This window comes from Balaenoptera physalus (genome assembly GCF_965194825.1).
Source record: "Balaenoptera physalus genome assembly, chromosome: 9".
NCBI lineage: Eukaryota > Metazoa > Chordata > Mammalia > Artiodactyla > Balaenopteridae > Balaenoptera > Balaenoptera physalus.
The window spans coordinates 70,042,127-70,061,641 of record NC_138888.1 but is presented as its reverse complement, the minus strand read 5'-3'; the positions used below and the strand labels follow the sequence as shown (position 1 = coordinate 70,061,641).

General features: G+C 35.2%; 1 protein-coding gene across 6 annotated transcripts in view; it reads left to right on the top strand.

The window, feature by feature from the left end:
* Window positions 1-19,515, top strand: part of ORC3 (origin recognition complex subunit 3) — a 66,810-nt gene that overhangs the window by 4,538 nt on the left and 42,757 nt on the right. For 4 of the 6 annotated variants that reach the window (XM_082473948.1, XM_082473947.1, XM_082473945.1 and 1 more), the window contains exons 3-11: window positions 2,856-2,953; window positions 4,454-4,598; window positions 7,217-7,321; window positions 8,327-8,478; window positions 9,805-9,938; window positions 12,301-12,460; window positions 13,706-13,819; window positions 17,370-17,503; window positions 17,987-18,050. In XM_082473948.1, coding sequence (XP_082330074.1) covers window positions 2,856-2,953; window positions 4,454-4,598; window positions 7,217-7,321; window positions 8,327-8,478; window positions 9,805-9,938; window positions 12,301-12,460; window positions 13,706-13,819; window positions 17,370-17,503; window positions 17,987-18,050 — 1,106 coding nt within the window. Of the gene's footprint in view, window positions 1-1,644; window positions 1,727-2,855; window positions 2,954-4,453; window positions 4,599-7,216; window positions 7,322-8,326; window positions 8,479-9,804; window positions 9,939-12,300; window positions 12,461-13,705; window positions 13,820-17,369; window positions 17,504-17,986; window positions 18,051-19,515 lie in introns of all 6 variants that reach the window. The other 2 variants (XM_082473950.1, XM_082473946.1) reach the window with 2 other exon arrangements.

The following is a 19,515-nucleotide window of genomic DNA, read 5'->3' as shown; positions in this document are numbered from 1 at the left end:
GTAGACCTTTAAGTTGTTAATTCTTCAGTTTGAGACCAGCTAGGTAAAGTACCTGTGCTCAGGGAGCAAATAATAAAATAATGGTCCATATTGAGGGCAATAGAGGGTAGAAAGTATGACTTAAAATAAGAATGCAGTTTCTCATTAACAGGAGAATAAACAGTGGTGTTGAACTTTACACTCATAGATTTAGTCTCAAAAAAACCTGAAGCTTTCTATATTCCTTGCCCTCCTCACCTCCCCAAATAAAAAGTGACAGTGATGGACTTGGAAATAGTGAACGAAGAAGAGCTACATTATAAATTATTTTGTTTTTAAGTGATTGACTTATCAACATATTTCTTTAATGTTGGAGATTGCTAAACTTAACTAGAAATAGTTCATTTTCAGAGAAAAATTCAAGACTTGTTCCCCTGTTATCCATGAAGGATACATAGCATGAAATGACATATGATATCATGAGCAATGTCATTATAACTAATAAAAGCACTAACATTTATTGAGTGTTTTTTATGTGCCAGACAATTTTAAGCACTTTATATGTGTTAAGCTATGAAGAAAGTAGTATTATTATCTCCATTAAAGTATATCAGGATATTCAGATGTAGAAAGAACTTTCTCAGTGATAGTGCTAGCAGGTGGCAGAGCTGGGATTTGAAACCAAGCTGTCTGATCCCAGAGCCTAAGGTCTAACCACTACCTAATACTGTTTCTCATAATACAAGGCAAGTTTTTGCTTAGAACTTTTTGTATTGAATTTCAGCTATAATTTATTAAGATTTGTGAGTCAATGACAATTAGAAAGAAAGTTCCTTAACATGGAAGAGAATTTCTGTTCCAAACTATCAGTTAACAAAACTTGTTGGGAGGATACTAGCAGCATCTCAGTGAAATCAGGAAAAAATGTGTACTTTCACAATTATTATTTAATACCATGAAAGTTCTAGCTGTTGCAATAAAATACCTAGCAGTAAACAACAAAAAATATGAAGGAAAGTAGAAAACTATAAGGCATGTAAACTATTTGATTAAAAAAAGAGAATTGTAGTGTTTTGGGATGTGAATTTTTTGAAACGTATTTAAAAATGTCATTTCTCCCCAAATCAATCTACAGATTTTATTTTATCCAGTCAAACACCAGGGTAATTAATTTTGAGAAGTGACAAAATTAATTTGGCAGAATGTCTTAAATTTTTTTTTTTTAATTATTTAATTTATTTATTTATTTATTTAGGGCTGTGTTGGGTCTTCGCTGCTGCGCACGGGCTTTCTCTAGTTGCAGCGAGCGGGGGCTACTCTTCGTTGTGGTGCGCGGGCTTCTCATTGCACTGGCTCCTCTTGTTGCGGAGCACAGGCTCTAGGCGCGTGGGCTTCAGTAGTTGTGGCACGCGGGCTCAGCAGTTGTGGCTCGCAGGCTCTAGAGCGCAGGCTCAGCTGTGGCGCATGGGCTTAGTTGCTCTGCGGCATGTGGGATCTTCCCGGACCAGGGCTCGAACCTATGTCTCCTGCATTGGCAGGCGGATTCTTAACTGCTGTGCCATCAGGGAAGCCCTTAAATTTTTTTGAAAGAGAAAAATGTTTGGTGGAGCTGGGAGGAAGCTCTGGATCTGTTTGATGTTAGAATGCACTTCAAAGCTCTAACAGTTACAGGAGTTCAGGACTGCCATGGGAGTAGAACTGGATTCAGTAGAACAAAAGAAGTTCAAAAACAGTTTCAAGTGCATATGTAAGTATTCAGACAATAAGGGCATCTGATATGGGTGGGAGAAAGGGTGGGTTATTCAATAAGTGCACCTCTTTCAAACTGAAAGTTATAACCCAAGTGTGAGTCATGAAATCAGTTTAGTGGATCTTGATAGTTTTAAAAAACAGAAGAGAAAACATTTGCTGTCACATGATAATGAGAAGTATTGTTTTATGGGGTTTCTGTTTTTGTTTTTCTTAGATTCATGTGTATTGGATTATGATGTAAAATGTGTTCCTTAATACGGATCATGGTTTAAAAAGTTTGAAAACGGACTTCCCTGGTGGCGCAGTGGTTGAGACTGTGCCTGCCAATGCAGGGGACATGGGTTCGAGCCCTGGTCTGGGAACATCCCACATGCCACGGAGCAACTGGGCCCGTGAGCTACAACTACTGAGCCTGCGCGTCTGGAGCCTGTGCTCTGCAACAAGAGAGGCCGCGATAGTGAGAGGCCCGCGCACCGCGATGAAGAGTGGCCCCCGCTCGCCGTAACTAGAGAAAGCCCTTGCACAGAAACGAAGACCCAACACAGCCATAAATAAATAAATAAATAAAAATTTAAAAAAAAAGTTTGAAAACCATTGCAATAAATAGTGTGTTGATAAATGGCTAATCATTTAGAGGAAGCCATTCAAGAATGATATAAAATACAGACTAAATAAAAGGCTGCACTAAACTATTTCAGCTAAACAAAGAATAAGAATAGTAGTAATAAGAATCATTTAATAAAGGAGAGTTAAAAGCAAATATGTGAAGCAAAGTATACAGAGCCTTAGCATAAGAGCAAATAATGAAAATACGTTAATATTAAATGTATATACCTCAAACCAAAACCATTAAATAAAAACTGTTAGAAGTTCAAAAGTAAATGATAGAAATACAATCGAAAAATTAAAAAGATTTTCAAACTTACAGATACCATTAATATAGTAAAAATATAAGATATATAAATAAAATTAAATATAAAGGATATTGAATGTTACCTATCCCCAAATATATATATTTTTGATACTTGTAAAAAAAATTCAACCCCATCACTTACTTTGCACAGAGATTTTCTAACTATTATTATGTAAAAAAGAAACTGACTTATTTCCTTCTGTGTTTTTAGAGGACTATTTTAATAAAGGGAAAAATGAGTCTGAGGACAGTAAGCTTCGCTTTGAAACTTACCAGTTGATATGGCAGCAGATGAAATCTGAAACTGAGGTGAATACTTTTTTTTAATAGCTTAACATTTCTTTAATATCATAAATCTAATATTCCTTCCCATTTTCTTCTACCAGTTTATAAGAGTGTTGATGAAATATATGTAATCTTGGTTAAGCGTAATCTGTATACCCTAAAAAAAAAAAACAAACCCTTATGTTTCAAGTATTAAGCATAGCTTCAGGTATTGCAACATATGTTTATAATTATCGCTGCTAATGCACAGGCCCTTTACATGTCCTCACAGCTTTCAAATGGTGGCACTCCTTTAATTATCCATTCAGTTACACAAGTAAGAAATCAAGCTATTTGTAAACCACTTCATTCCCTCATCCTCATATTCAGTTACCATGTTCTTTATATTTCAGCCCTGAAAAGTTTCTCCACTGTAGCAGATTTGTAGATGTAGGGCCAACATTTTGAGGGAACTTGTTTTGTTCGACCAACACAGGATTGTGTTTCCTGTTTTTTTAATGCCTTTGGAGTGTTACGCACTTTCCAGTTTGTTTCTGCTTCCCACCACTCTCTACTGCTTTACACCTGGTGGCTTTGCTCCTTCATGTATTCCTTGGAAAGCTTGAAGCAATTTGGGTTTGTGATTTCTAGTTTAGGAAACCTAAATGGTCATAATAGATTGTCATGGTCTCCTCTTAACTGATGTCCCTGCCTCTGATGTCACACCCTTCTGGTCTGTCATTAGTCCCTATGCCACCATTGGCCACATCCCATCAGGCAGATCCAGGCTACAGGGGTTTTCCAGCCCCACTACCAGTACAGCCCTTCCAGTCCCCTCTTAATCTGGTCTTCACAGTGCTGCCAGATGAACCCTTCTTAACCTTGATTTAATCATGCCTCTGCTCCAAATCCCTTTAATGCTTCTCCCCACAGTACAAAATCTAAACCCTTTAACATCAAATATATATTTCCTTGGTATAGTCCCTTGAGTATTTGTCCAGCCTCATTCCTGGCCACTTCTCATGTTCTTATTCTTAGCTATATCTGTGGTTCCCCAGGTGTTTTGTGCTTTCTTCCTTGATTGCCTCCTCCACTCCCCATTCCTTCTTAACTTTCTTTCGTCCACCATCACCTCCTGCATCACTTGCTCTAATTCTTTTGCTCAAATATATCACCTGCTCAGCTTAAGGTGGATGATCCTACTCTTTGTTCCTATATTATCATAGCACTCTGTGCAATGTATTTCAATTTAATTCTAAGTGTTCTAGCTCAATTTTTTCACTTTTTTTAGGGAACAGACTCTTTCATTTGTAAGGTGGTTAGTAAGTGTTTGTTGAATGAATAAATTAGATTCTTTCAGGAGGGAATTCAAAGCACTGTTCACTGGAGATTTAAGGAAAAACAATTTTTAATTTCATCTATCTTATAATTATTTTACATGTGATCTTTGGAATTGAAATCATGACAGTTTTCTTTCCCAAACTTGGAAGGATGTATCAGATTACTGCTAAAAATAATTCATAAAGTTTTGTGGTTTTTTTGTAGCGACTACAAGAGGAATTAAATAAAAACCTGTTTGACAGTCTAATTGAATTTCTGCAGAAGTCTCATTCTGGGTTCCAGAAGAATTCAAGAGACTGGGGCTGTCAAATAAAACTCAGAGAAATTCCAACTGCTGCTCTTGTTCTAGGTACATATGTGTCTGTTTGTTTTTTGTAATAGTGGTTTTGTTGTTGAGAATAGTGGGAAATACCTGTTCTGATAAACTTGTTTTGTCTTTTTCATTTACAGAATTAAACCAATTAAAGTTTGCATACTTCCAAAACCAATAAAATTTCCTTATACTGACCATACATCTGTAAATTAAAAGAAATTGATCTAGGGTTAGTTAGTACCCTCCTCACTTTTTTGTCAGAAAAATGAAGGGGAAATACAGTTGTGTTACTCTTTCTTCCTTAGTTATTTGAATCTGAGATTTGAATTCAGTAATAAAGAAACTACCAGTATGTTGATAGATACGATTTTTATACTTTATCATATCTTCAATGAAATTACTCTATGACCTTAATTTATTTCCCTGTGCTTATTTTTTCAATCTTGGATTGTTTTGTAATGTTGTATTAATATTAATGGTGTGAAGGGGGTTTGGATGAACTATATATAAGTTGCTTTCAGATTGCAGATTGTAAACTTTTTAGGTACTTAAGTATCCATCATTAATATCCCATTTTAATCAAACATCTGGATTGCACGATAATGGAAAAAATTTCTTTGGAATATTAGCAAATTTTCTTCATTCCTTCTGAAAGGAAAGTTGGATTTATTTGGATTCCAAACATACTCTTCATTGTATTTCCAATTTGTTGTTTATTCAAGGTTTTTATACTAGTGAGCTCTGAGATAAGAAATTAATTCTGTTGTTTAATACTGCCTCTAATACTGTTCATTACCTAAATCTTACTCCTGATATTCAGGGCAATACTTCTCAAACCTTAATGACCTACAGATACCTACAGATAACCTCCAGGGGATCTTAGTAAACACAGATTTTCGTTAATAGGTCTAGGGTGGGGCTGGAAACTGCATTTCTAACAGGCTTCCAGGTAATGCCCATATTGCCAATCCCAGTATCCCTCTGAGTAACAAGACTCCAGGGAATGATTTTTATAATGCTGTGGACCAGCTTTTCAGTGCAGCCTGCCACTTAATTTCAAATCCCTTCCATTTATGGATGAGAAACTGAGGCCCAGTGATGGCTGGCTTGTACTGTTGGGTGCTTTGTTTCTCTCCCGCCAGGTTACAGCAATTGGAAGTAGAGTGGGGGAAACACAGTCAAGAGGGAGGATTGTTGTGAGATAACTGTTTAAATCCCTTCTCTGCCTGCTGTCATAAGGAGAAAAGAAGCTAATGGAAATCATAAGTTTCAAAGTCAGTGGTCTGAGGAGAACATTTTTCCAGTTGAAGACATTGTTGATTATCTTGTTTTCAATAGACAAATACATTGTTTTAAGGAACATAGTGTTAAATAGCTAATAAAGTCTGTCAGTGAAAGACAAGAGAAGCCAGTGTTTTATTAAACTCCCAAATTTGTTCAGTGATGCAGTACAGTATTACATTCCTAGACCGTAATGCATGCTAAATACCATTTTGATATCTGTACTCAAAGAATACTTATACAGTTACACAGTTATACATTTTCTGTTTTCAAAAAGGTATATATGTCCATTTTAAAATAGCCGGCCTGCATTTTTATTTGTCTCCTAGAAAAAAAATTTGCTTACTGGTGGTCTGGATGATTCTGAACCTTTTCTTTTCCTTCCAAGCACTTGAAGTTTTTTTTTTTGTTGAATATTTGAATTTTATTTTATTTTTTTATACAGCAGGTTCTTATTAGTTATCCATTTTATACATATTAGTGTATATATGTCAATCCCAATCTCCCAATTCATCACACCACCACCCCCTCCCTACCACTTTCTCCCCTTGGTGTCCATATGTTTGTTCTCTACATCTGTGTCTCTTATTTCTGCCCTGCAAACTGGTTCATCTGTCCCATTTTTCTAGGTTCCACATATATGCGTTAAAATACGACATTCCAAGCAGTTGAAGTTTTATAGTACCAAGTCTCAAGCAGTTTCAAGATGTCTGCCGCTGGCACCAAAGCAGTTTCTAAGCACCAAAGCACTTTCTAGAAGTCACAGACTGTGACATTAGGGAAGGTATCAGTGAATAGAATTTTTTCCAAAGTAGTGGGGAAATTTCCACTCAACTCTGATACCTGCATGCAGAGCACTAAAACTGGTTTGTGGAAATGAGAACCAGGGATTCAGTAAATACTTAAAGGACTTAAAGTTTTAATTTGTTTTTAGACTCTTCCCCTAGTATACACTTACCTTTTGTATTTACTACTAAGATCATTAATAGAATTGATATTAATGATTGGATTCTCCTCAGTTGTTAAGTCAGGGTCACAGTAAGGCCCTTGTTTTTGAATGATTATTTTAAAGTGCTCTTTATGAATTTGAAATTGCTTTTAAAATGTTTTCAAGGGTCAACTACACATCCCCAGTAGTTTTTTTAAAGAAAATTTGTGCTAAATACCTTTTCTGATAAGTATAGTGCGTGCCTCTATATGTATCTGTTTTTAATAGAGAGCTCTTCATTTATGCAGTATGTTTTCTTAGTTTCTATTATTAATCATGTTTTTAAAATATTTTATGAATTCACTTGACATGTTAAATAGCTTTTCTTGTTGTTAAATTATTAATGATAAAAATGATGGTGTAATATTGATTTATTATCCCATAGGTGTGAATGTAACAGATCATGATTTAACATTCAGAAGTCTAACAGAAGTCCTTCAGAATAATGTTACTCCATATGTAGTTTCATTGCAAGCTAAAGATTGTCCAGGTGAAGTATAAATGCTATAACAACCTTGATGAGATGTTACATATCTCTTCCGTCCTTCCGTCTCTCTAGCTTTCTTTATCCTTTTTTATTTGCGGGAGGAGCATGGCACTACATTTTTGGCAGGACGAGGTTTAGTGCCTCCGGCGTAATCTTGACTATTGTAGGACTCTGTGCCGCTTTAGTTTATTCTGGCCCCACCCCTACCAATCAGCTTCACCTACAGTAACAGTCCAGGCACTCACAAGATATGTTCCTGAACCCAGTAAAATTTTAATAAGTTGGAAGGTTTGGGACAGGGAGTTGAGAATTGAGGACTGAGGAGCTCTTATTTAGCCCAACAGAGAAGAGACTACATACATAGGCTCATATATACAGCCTCAAATCATCTTATTATCCCACTTTGAAAGGCCACCGTGGTAAAAAACAGTCCATTGCCAGAGTTAATCTTGGGTATCTGGAGCCATTAAATCATAAAGGATGTGGACAGTAATAGAGTAAAATGTGCTTAGATTTGGGCTGATACAAGGGCTTTAAGTGCTTATATTTATGTTCATATTCATAAACAGTTTGGAATTAAGTAAAAGCCCTTAGGGCATCTTTAAAAATGACTATAAGGAAGAGTTGTAATCAGTAGAATAACTTATGTAAATAACACTGTTGATCTCTTCTTAGGGGTCTTAAAAACCTTTTGCTGTCCAGTGTAATTTAAATACATATTATTCCTAATATAATTTACAGTTTTCATGCTTGCACATTTGCTTAGGTAACACTTTTATTACAGACAATAAACATAAACTTTGGCCTAGTGTTAGTCTGAATTAATGAAATTAAAATATTAGGGAGAGGATACTAATGAACCTCAATAGTTAATATGTTAAATGTTACGTTAGGTTAAGTGTAGAAAAACACATTCTACCCAAATAGTGTAATATATTGATCAAGAAGTTTCAGGTGTTTTAGATGTGTTTTAAGGGGACATGCTTTCTTATGTTTTATATTCTGCAGATATGAAACATTTTTTGCAAAAGCTGGCCTCACAGTTGATGGACTGCAACGTAGACATCCAATCCAAAGAGAAAGAAAGTGTTCAGGTCACCCAGAAAAAGATATATTATTCAATGGATTCTCTTTCCACTTGGTATATGAATGTCACACAGGTAAATGTAAACTGACAATTTTTTGCCAGGAAATTGGCATATGATTGAAGAGGTCTGGAATTATAGTAAACATAGTACTGTTTTGTTCTAATAAGGATATGTTTATGCAGCACTAGCTGTTAATTTAATAGAAGCTACTTATTTTTCCTAAGGCTACTAGAATTTAGAAATTTTCTTTTATCAGTATGTAGCCTAATTCCTGGGAGGTGTTTAGGTTCTTAAAAGGCCATTTTATTTGTGGGAGAATGTCATCTAATGACAAAACAGCATCAGGAATTTGTTCTGCTGCAGATTCTATCTCTGTGACAATGTCTTTGTCTTTAATATATTATCTTTTAGGTTCAGTATTTACTTTTGTGCAGTAGAACCATGCTTTCAGTACCCACTGTTGACTTAGTTTGATGAGGAATGGTCATACACACACACACACACACACACACACACACACACACACACATATAATATATATGTAAATCTCCTTTGTTCCATGTTTAGAATTCTTGAGGAATAAATGCTCTGTAAGTAAAGTATGTTTAACAAGCAGATACATAAATAGAAGTCTCATTCTACCATGACAGTCTCTGGTGAAACTAAATAACCTAGATGATTCATGGATAACTGCACCATAAAACCACAGCCTTAGTTTATGATGCTGTGTAGCCAGATAGTATGGGAAAAGTTACTGTGGTGACATTTTCTGCAGAACGTATTTGCTGAAGTCATCATAAGTGAAGTTTATTTTGCTTTATATAGGGATTAAACTGGGTCTAATGCTTACCATAATATCTTAATTTAATCCACAGTTTTAGATTTTTCTAGAAATCAAATACTGCCTGCAATTTAGATCAGAAATCTTTAAAAGATTGGGATTGGATCAGATGACATTTAAGATGCTTTTCAACTTGAAATTTCGTAATAGTAGAGCAGCATGTAGTGTTATTCATTACAGTTTTTAATTAAAAATACTGGTTCTCACTCTAAAGCAAAGCAAAATATAACATTGTACTAACAGAAAATCAATTTTGTAGAAAATACTCTCTTCTCCCCATGCTTTTCCTGTCATTTTCTCAGATAGCAGAAAAATATAAATATTTCATATGAGTTATAGATTTTACTGAACTTTTTTCTTCTTGGTTATTATTCCCATGTCAGACACAGAAAGATTCTGCTAATAACTGTTGGAATGAATTTCTCTTTATCATGTGGGAGAAATAAAAGAAACAATGTTACTGTGAAATATGATGGAAGATATATCAACTTGTGGCATTATAACATTGTTTGGGTAGTAAAGTTTACTTTTAACTTCTTTCCACAATGGCTTAAAAGAAGACCGACCCAAAAATACCGAGAAAAAAGAGGACGCCTTCTAGCCAATGGCAGTCTCCTCCTGTTGTGCTTATCTTAAAGGATATGGAAAGCTTCACCACAAAAGTACTCCAAGACTTTATAATTATCAGCAGGTAGATGGCATATCTTCTGGCTTTTTTCTCAAAATTCTTCTTATTAAGAAAACATACAACTTTAATCAAAAAGCAACCTTTTGCAGAGAAAATGAGTAGCAGTTTAACCCTCATTTTAATACTAGTGGATTGAAACCAGGATGATTTCAAATTCCTTATAAAATTGAATGTTTGAACACCTCCTGTACGATTTTCATTTGCTTTTTGATCCAAAAATGAGAATCAGAAGTTAACCAGTTTTTAATTAGAACGATAAGGCAGTATAAAGTGTAGTTTCTCTCACCAAAGTTGTCTGTTTCTTACTTGCCCACTAGATGGATAAACTACTCCAGGTTGAGATACTTTTGTCATGTCTTATTTTCTGATACCTGTCCACCCTTAGAAGCTCTGAGTTACATATGGCTCTACTGAGCAAGAATGTTTTTTTAAATAACATTATTTTATATGGTATTTCTTTTTATTTATTTATTTATTTATTTATTTTTGGCTGCGTTGGGTCTTCGTTGCTGCGCACGGGCTTTCTCTAGTTGCGGTGAGCAGGGGCTGCTCTTCGTTGTGGTGCGCGGGCTTCTCATTGCGGTGGCTTGTTGCGGAGCATGGGCTCTAGGCGCACGGGCTTCAGTAGTTGTGGCACGCGGGCTCAGTAGTTGTGGCTCACAGGCTCTAGAGCGCAGGCTCAGTAGTTGTGGCGCACGGGTTCAGTTGCTCCGCGGCATGTGGGATCTTCCCGGACCAGGGATCGAACCCGTGTCCTCTGCGTTAGCAGGCGGATTCTTAACCACTGCGCCACCAGGGAAGTCCTATATGGTATTTCTAATGAGAAACTACTTTTATGATCTTATTGGATCTTCAAGGCAATCCTGTGAGACTTGGAATTGAAGTAAATAACCCTATTTTTTATAAATTTTATTTATTTATTTATTTATTTTTAGCTGTGTTGGGTCTCCGTTGCAGTGCATGGGCTTCTCATTGCGGTGGCTTCTGTTTTTGCGGAGCACGGGCTCTAGGTGCGCAGGCTTCAGTAGTTGCAGCACGCGGGCTCGGTAGTTGTGGCTCATGGGCTCTAGAGTACAGGCTCGGTAGTTGTGGCTCACGGACTTAGTTGCTCCACGGCATGTGGGATCTTCCCAGGCCAGGGATCGAACCCGTGTCCCCTGCGTTGGCAGGCAGATTCTCAACCAGTATGCCACCAGGGAAGCCCTAAATAACCCTATTAAAAAACCCCGTGACATGCTTTTCCCATGGTACATTTTTTACAATATAAATTAATTTGGTTTCTTCTGTATGTTAACTTGCTTAATAGTTACGGCTACATTTGCCTAAAGCTGTATTGTGTGATAATCTACTAATAATAATTCCTACTTTGATACTCTTTTTTTCCCCATTTGAAACTAAGATTTCCAGATCCTAAGACTTTTCTTAATGCTAACACTGAACTGATTAACATGCTGAAAAAAATGCACAATACAGAATAGTGACAGAAAAGCTGTGCTTTTTTGGAACGCAGACTTGTGACTACTTTTACCATCAAAAGTAAGAAAGAAGAACTTAAACAGTAAGATAGTTCAAATACTTCAGTACTATGAAAGTAGAACTGCATACAGCTAGAATACTGAAAAGCAATAGCTAATAGGAGGGAACAAGCAAAATTATCAGCTACGATACAGAGGGCTCTGACCTATAATAGCCCTCAGGGATATTGATGTTTTACTCTGTGGAAGTCATTTATGTTCATATTGGTAATGCTAAGAATAAATCATGTTCAATAAGTTTGAGTTAAGACTGTGGGGAAAGAATGTAATATTTTTTTAATGATGTCCATTAAAAATATCTTACCTATTTGTAAGAAAAGTTTTCTAAAGCTTAGCTGTTATGGTGGGGTGACATAGTGTCTGTTAGAAATGTACATAAATAGAATAAGTTACTTTGAAAATTAGTGAGCTTCATGTTACTGAACTCTTAAAGCATAGTCTAGATGTCTGACTGTGAGGAAGACTGTAGGTACGGCTCAAACTTTGGGCGAGAGGATGAATAGCATCTAATGCCTTTTCTAACACTTGATTTTGTATAACCTTAGAGGGAAGCACTTGATCTCTCTGGACCACTATGTTCTTATTGCTAAAATGAGAGGATCTATTAATAGATTGATTTCAGAGCTAGAATGTCTGGGAAATAACCATTTCTGTGTTACTGTAACAGAAGAAAATGAGTGACCTAAAAATTTTTATTATTTAGTATGATCTTCCTTAGCAGTGTCTTGTAAAGTAGGCCTTAAAATAAAGGTGGTCTTATTTTAAACTATGGTGTATTGAAATATATTTGCTAAAGACATTCCACTTTTGCATCTTCCTTTGAAAACTAGTCAGCATCTACATGAATTTCCACTAATACTCATTTTTGGAATCGCCACGTCTCCTATTGTCGTCCATCGGTTGCTTCCTCATGCAGTATCATCTCTATTGTGTATAGAACTATTCCAGTCTTTGTCTTGCAAGGAGCACCTGACTACAGTACTTGATAAGGTAAAAAGAAAAAATTTTACCAGTGAAATAGGATGAAAAGAAAACTGCCATGGACAGTTTATAAATATAAATGTTAGTGATAAATTTCTCAGTATGATATTGTATATATTCCTTCACATATTTTACTATTTTTATTTAATCATTTTCTCATGTATAGTATTGCCTCTTCACTTAAAATATAAGCTTTATGAAAAGAACGATCATATCTTTCTATATCTACCTACCTATTTATCTATCAACCAGTCATTACTCAATAGAAACTTAAAGGTTTTTAAGATAAATTTTTACAGAATTTAATGACTTCCTAGTAACAATAACAATGTTTTCACACTTACATTTTATATTAAATGATTTGAAGTTTTTCATGGACTCTTTCCTGTCATGCTGCTCGTGACAAAAAGTAAATACCAACGCCTTCCCAGACCTTACCTCTATGTTTCTACGTAAGTGGAAATACTGTTCTTTAGTATTGACCTTCCGTGAACTGTTGCTAAACTCACCTCCTTGAAGATGTCCTTTGTGCTGCTGTGTAAGGTAAACTAACGACCACCTTCCATTTATTTAGTAACCACTTCTGCATTTTTTTCCCTTAAAGGTGGTAGCCACTGACTTTAGGGAAATTTTTTCCAGCTACAGTACTTAAAGTTGCTAGGTTGTTTCCAAATTCCGTTGGCCTTCTATCACTCTGTTTCTGTTTGAAAAGCCTAGTATGACTTTTTGTTTTCAGATGTAAAATCTTCAGTGTAGGCCATTGAAAATTAGCTGAATAATGCAAATTCACCTATTTAATATTTTTTAAATAGACACCTGTTAATTTGGGTTTCTCATTCAACAGTACATAATGTGTTGTTACTCTTCGTTAATGTGCATCAATATGGATGAAAAAGAAATCTAATAACAAGAATTGCCAAAGCCTACGGCTTCTTCAGTGGCTTCTGTTGGGAGAAAAGCGTTTATATAGATGATATTTTTTAATAGAATTTTTTAAAATTAGGAATTGAATGAAGGATGATGGACATCTGTGATTCTGAAGATATAGTATGAATAGCTTCTTTAGTTGTTGTTACTGTTGTATAAGTTTATTTAAAATTTTGGTTGATATCTGACCTAAAAAAATCTAGCTACTAGTATAGCTTTCATAGGTACTGTGTTTTGGTGTCATTCGTTGCCTCATTATTTATGCTTGATGTTTATGAAGAGGGACGACTAACCAGGAATATGTCCTGCCTCCCTTTTCTCTTTCAGCTACTTCTTACAACTCAATTTCCATTTAAACTAAGTGAAAAAGTGTTGCAGGTTCTGACCAACATCTTTTTGTATCATGATTTCTCAATCCAAAACTTTATAAAAGGACTTCAGGTAAGAAGACACTAATGGGTTTGAAAATTCACAAGCTGATTCTAAATAATTTGCATGTTATTTCAGACTGACTTTTTAGTGTGATAATGGGCATTTTAAATGGCAAAATCTGAATAAGTAAGTTCAAGTTATATTATTCTAGATTCTATGATTCCTTTGTTACCTTGCAGCAAAATGTAGAGAATACGTTAATTAGAACATCAAAAATGGAAAAAGACCTCTCCATTCCAGTGATTCTTAACCATTTGGGGGTGAGGAGGAAGGGACCTTTATTTTTGAGAATCTGATGAATGCTAATGGGCTTTCTACCTAGGAAATGCTATATATAAGGGGTCAGCAAACTTTTTCTCTAAAGGGCTAGATATTAAATATTTTTGGCTTTGCATGCTACATGTGGTCTCTGTTGAATGTCTTGTTCTTTTTTTAAAATAACCCTCTATAAAGGTATAAAAATAATTTGTAGTTCCTGGGCCATACAAAAATAGGCTATGGGCTCTAGTTTGCTGTGCCCTGCACATATGTGTGTGTGTTCATTTATATTTATTCCTATATATTGTGAATGAATTTTCGCTAAAGTTTCATAAATTTCAAGAAGAAAATTCATAAACTTAGCTTCATAACACCTAATCTAAAAAAGGACTCCATTCTCCAGTTGTTTCAAAGTTGATAGTATTTCCTTCTTTCGGCAACAACCTAAAATACCTTAGCAAAGTATAGTCGTGAACACATGCCGGTTTTCAGGTTCATGAAAACCTATGTATTAGTAACCTTCAGTACAAAAGTGCAATATGATAATACCTCATGTTTGTGTAGTGCCTTGAAGATTATAAATTATTTCTCATACGTGTTCTTCCTCTACATTAAAAACTATAGTATTTTATTACATAAGAGTATTAGCTCTTATGGCTAATATGTGTCGTTTTTTTCAACTTAGACTTTTTAAAAAGAGTATTTTAAAGCAAGAAAATATTATTTACCTTAGCAATATGTGAAATTAAATGAAATTGAGATGTAACTTTCTAATTTATTTCTCATTCATTTCATTTTACTCATTTTATTTGCTCATGAGTGTTTATCACGGGTCTACTGTAAGTCAAGCACTAAGCTGAGCCCTGGAGATACAGAGGACAAAGAAATCTCTGTCTTCAAATTGCTTATTTAGTGAAGCAGGCAGAAGAGTAGAATGGCAGTTACAGTTCTGAGTAGTCAGTGCTGTTAAAGAAACATGCCCGGGGTTCCATAGGAGAACGGAAGTGTATCCTAAGGAACAGGAGCTAGCTGGGTCAAAATTGGAAAGGCCACAGTAGAGGGAGAGAGCTCTGTTAGAGGGCTACTGCAGTTACCTAGATAAGATACAACAAGGGCGAAACAGGTAGTGATAGTGGGACTAGGGAGAAGGAAACAGATTTGAAGATGAGATAGAATCTTGGTACTCGGTGGATGATAGGGTGTGTAAGAGAGGAGCATCTTACAGACACACAGGTTCTAGCTTGGCAGATAGTTTGGAGGTTGGTACCCTTTATTAAGTGTACATGTTAAAATAAAGAGCCAGTTTGTCAGAAAAGGATGAGTTTCTTTTTATGTATGGTAAATTTAGGGCATGTGGGATATAAAGATTTGGTACCCAGGAGAAAGATCTGGACTAGAAATATTTAGGATTTATCATTAAAAGGTGGTGGTTGAAGCTGTGTAATGAGGATGAAGTCACCTAGAGGAGTGAGGAAAGGACCAAGAGTAGAGCCCTAAGGCAAGCTGACTGTATGAGTGAGCAATAGAAAAGGAGACTAAAAACAATAAGGAAAACCAACAGAAGGGAGAGATCACTGAAGTTAAGGGAAAAGAAAATATAAACTGTAGGCTCAAATACCATTGAGAAAGTCAGTGAAGAAAAGCATATTAACCAGATTACTTAATCTTTCTGTTTCTCAGTTTTCTCATCTGTAAAATGAAGGGATCTGATTAGATGACTTTATAGGTTCCTGATAATTTTTTTATGCTAGGCATTTTACTAAGTATTAACATTGCTTCATTAATATGTATTATTCTCAGTTTTGCACTTGGAGAAACAGGCTTAGGTTAAGTAGCTTGGCCAAGGTCACACAGCTAATGAGTGGCAGAGTCTTTAGACCCCATTTGTCTAGTTTTCCTAATCATCAGTGGGAAATATGTGTAAGTTTTTACTTCTGTAGAAGATGCAGTAGGGCATATAATCATTCGGTATATGTTTGAGTCCTTCCCTTATTAGGTGGATGTGTTAACCAACTTGTTAATTGACCCAAATATTGGGAACACACTTGGACCAAATAGTTAGGTATTACTGGGTTCTTGTCCTATCTATAGCTCTACTGTAACTCATGTGACTTAGTCCCATTCCTCCTCCCCAGCAAGTCAGTTATCGTGTTTGGTTTTTACTTTTCTCATGTTTAAAAAGTAGTGTTAACATTGGAATAAATATTATCACATTAATATAATTGGAAATATATAAGTAAGAAATAAGATCATGTTGATATGTGCAAAAATACTTTAGCACTTGGCATGAACAGTTGCTTTCTATTTTGTACTTGTTTCTAAGTTAGGCTGGCCCTTTGCCTTATAGCCTTATTTTGGAGGATGGACTATTTTGGACTATTTTGGAGGATTTCCTCTTGCCTTGGATATCTGGTCTTCAGCTCTACAGGTTCAGAAATTCATTATCAGTTTACCCAGGAAGGATCAAGCTCAAATACCTTAAGACTGATATATAAGCTAGCATATTAATTTATTAATTTGTGATGCGGAATGCTATTTTCCAGGGACCAGGATGTGTTTTGTCCACTATCTAGGGAACTGTCTCTTTGGTACAAGGTATCTGGAAAAACCAAACTGGTCATGAGAAGCTTGCTTAGATTCAGAGCTTTTAACATGTGGATAGTCTTGTAAAATATATCTTATAAGTTATGGTAGGATCTGGAAAATCAATCACCCTTGTACTGCAGAGACCACAGCATTCTAGACTGGAATACATGTATCTACCAGATACTGTACCATCTTTTCCTCCATGAAATAAAACTGAATTTAAAAAGATACATTTTCTTTGGACGTCCCTCTTTTTTCATATTGTTTTTTATGAGTAGGCAAAATTTCTGCTATTGTAGCATTTTTATTTATTTAGCAGACCAGTTTTTACACTGATTCTAGATTGGTATTTTCTTATGAGTATTTGAGCATCCGTTAGGCTATTAGGTCACACCGCAGTCACATCCCCACGACATTTACTGTTACTGTAAGTGAGTTGCTCCTGCAGATAGCTAAGTTATTTATATTAGTTTCTTTTAGTTTCTACTTCAGACATTACAATTTTCTGACCTTGTTGACAAAATTGGAGTCTTAAAATATTCAAAGTATATAGCCATTTGTGCATTATTTGCATTGCTATTGTGACATTATTAAATATATTAGTGCCATAAATATTTTTGCTGTTTAAAAAAAAACCTTAAAATTGAGCAAACATAGGGCAAAAGAGTTACTGTTAAAATACAGCAAATATATTTAATTTTAACATTTCTTTCAGCTTTCTCTATTAGAACATTTCTATTCCCAGCCCCTCAGTGTTCTGTGCTGTAATCTCCCAGAAGCCAAGAGAAGAATAAATTTTTTATCAGATAATCAATGTGAAAACATCCGACGTCTTCCATCGTTTAGGAGGTAAAAAGAGAAGTACATATTTAACACATCTTATAAAAGAGTTTGGGGCAAAATAAGGGATCTCAGACCCAGTTATTTTTGTAGTGGGTAGAGGGAAAAATAACTTCTTTGTTTAGAGCAAAATAAAACACTTTTGTTTTTAATTGAGACATTTCTTTGTTGGATTTGAACACTTGGCATAAAGAAAAATATTTTTACAAGGGGACATAATTTGCAGGTTCTCCGGAGTTACGTTTTATAAATAACATTTCCTATTTCTGGAGTTTATGGCTTTTGTTTATTATTAGACCCCTAGACTGTGAAATGCAGCTGATTTAAGGAGTTAAAAATTACCGTAAACCATGACTGTCATCTTGAACTTACGTTTGAGAAGAAATAAAAGAATGTGGCCACCAATCTACGTAGTTCTTTTTTTCCATATACTATTCAAATATTTAGAATTCTAATTTTCTCTTTTTGTGTATGGGATGGTAAAAATTTTAGGTACGTGGAAAAGCAAGCTTCAGAAAAGCAAGTTGCACTGTTGACCAATGAGAGATTTTTGAAGGTAGGAATATGGATATATTCGTTTCAGTGTTATTCTCTTTTTTCTTCATGGAAAAGAACACGCACATAAAATTTATTGAGTTAATTTTATTTAAAAAAATTTGTACATCCTAATATGCTTTGCACAATGAAGTATTGGATCTTGATAATTGTATAGGAATGTGACTATTAAAGGTGACACAAAACTTCAGTTCTAAAAGGAAGACTTTTTTCTTTAATCAAGTAATAAAACTGGAACATGAGGTTTCTCCTGTGGTCTGTTTTGAAAACACTTGCAGATTTCAGCTTTCTTTCCACACAGCAGTTTTGGAATCTGTAGGCGGTCTCATTTTAGTGTTCTTGTAAAGGCTGTCATAAATAAAAACACATAGAAGCCATGCAGCTTAGAGACCCACTGCTAAGTGGGTATTGATTTGATTTGAAAAAAATGTCATTACATATTGATAATATAGTGCCAGGAAAGAAGTAATGAGCTTAGAAAATGATGAGTTAGCCATACAACATAGGGAATATCAAAAGAGGGAGTTTTTTTTTTCTTTCTAAAATAAATAATACTTGGACATGATACATGATTCAAAAGGCAAAGTTAATATACAGTGAAAAGACTCCGTTCCACCTTTGTTCTCCAACTACCCACTTACCCTCCCTGGATTCAGCCAGTGTTACTAGTTTCTTACGTATTATTCTAGAGATATTCTCTACAAGTAATTATATATATTTTGGGGATTTACTCCTCTGTCTTACAGAAGGTAAGTATATATACTATTCTGTACCTTGTTTTGTTTTGCACTTAATCTTGGAAGTCATTTTATATCAGTACTAAAGAGTGGCATTGTATTATTATTTTTTTAGATTACCTTTTTTTGTTGTGGTATAGTTGATATACAATATTGTATAAGTTTCAGGTGTACACCATACAGTGATTCACAATTTTTAAAGGCTATACTCCGTTTATAGTTATTATAAAATATTGGCTGTATTCCCTGTGTTGTACAATATATCCTTGTAGCTTATTTATTTTATACATAGTAGTTTGTACCTCTTAATCCCCTACCCCTGTCCTGCCCCTACCCCCTACCCTTACCCTACTGGTAACCGTATCTGTGAGTCTGTTTCTTTTTTGTTATATTCACGAGTTTGTTTTATTTTTTAGATTCTACATGTAAGTGATATCATACAGTATTTGTCTTTGTCAGACATATTTCACTCAGCATAATACCCTCCAAGTCGATCCATGTTGTTGCAAGTGGTAAAATTTCATTCTTTCTTATGGCTGAGTAGTATTCCCACTGTATATATATTCACCACATCTTCTTTATCCAGTCATCTGTTGATGGACACTTAGGTGCCAATATATTGGCAATTGTAAATAATGCTGCTATGAACATTGGGTGCATGTATCTTTTCAAATTAGTGTTTTTGGGTTTTTCCGATATATATCCAGGAGTGGAATTGCTGGGTCATCT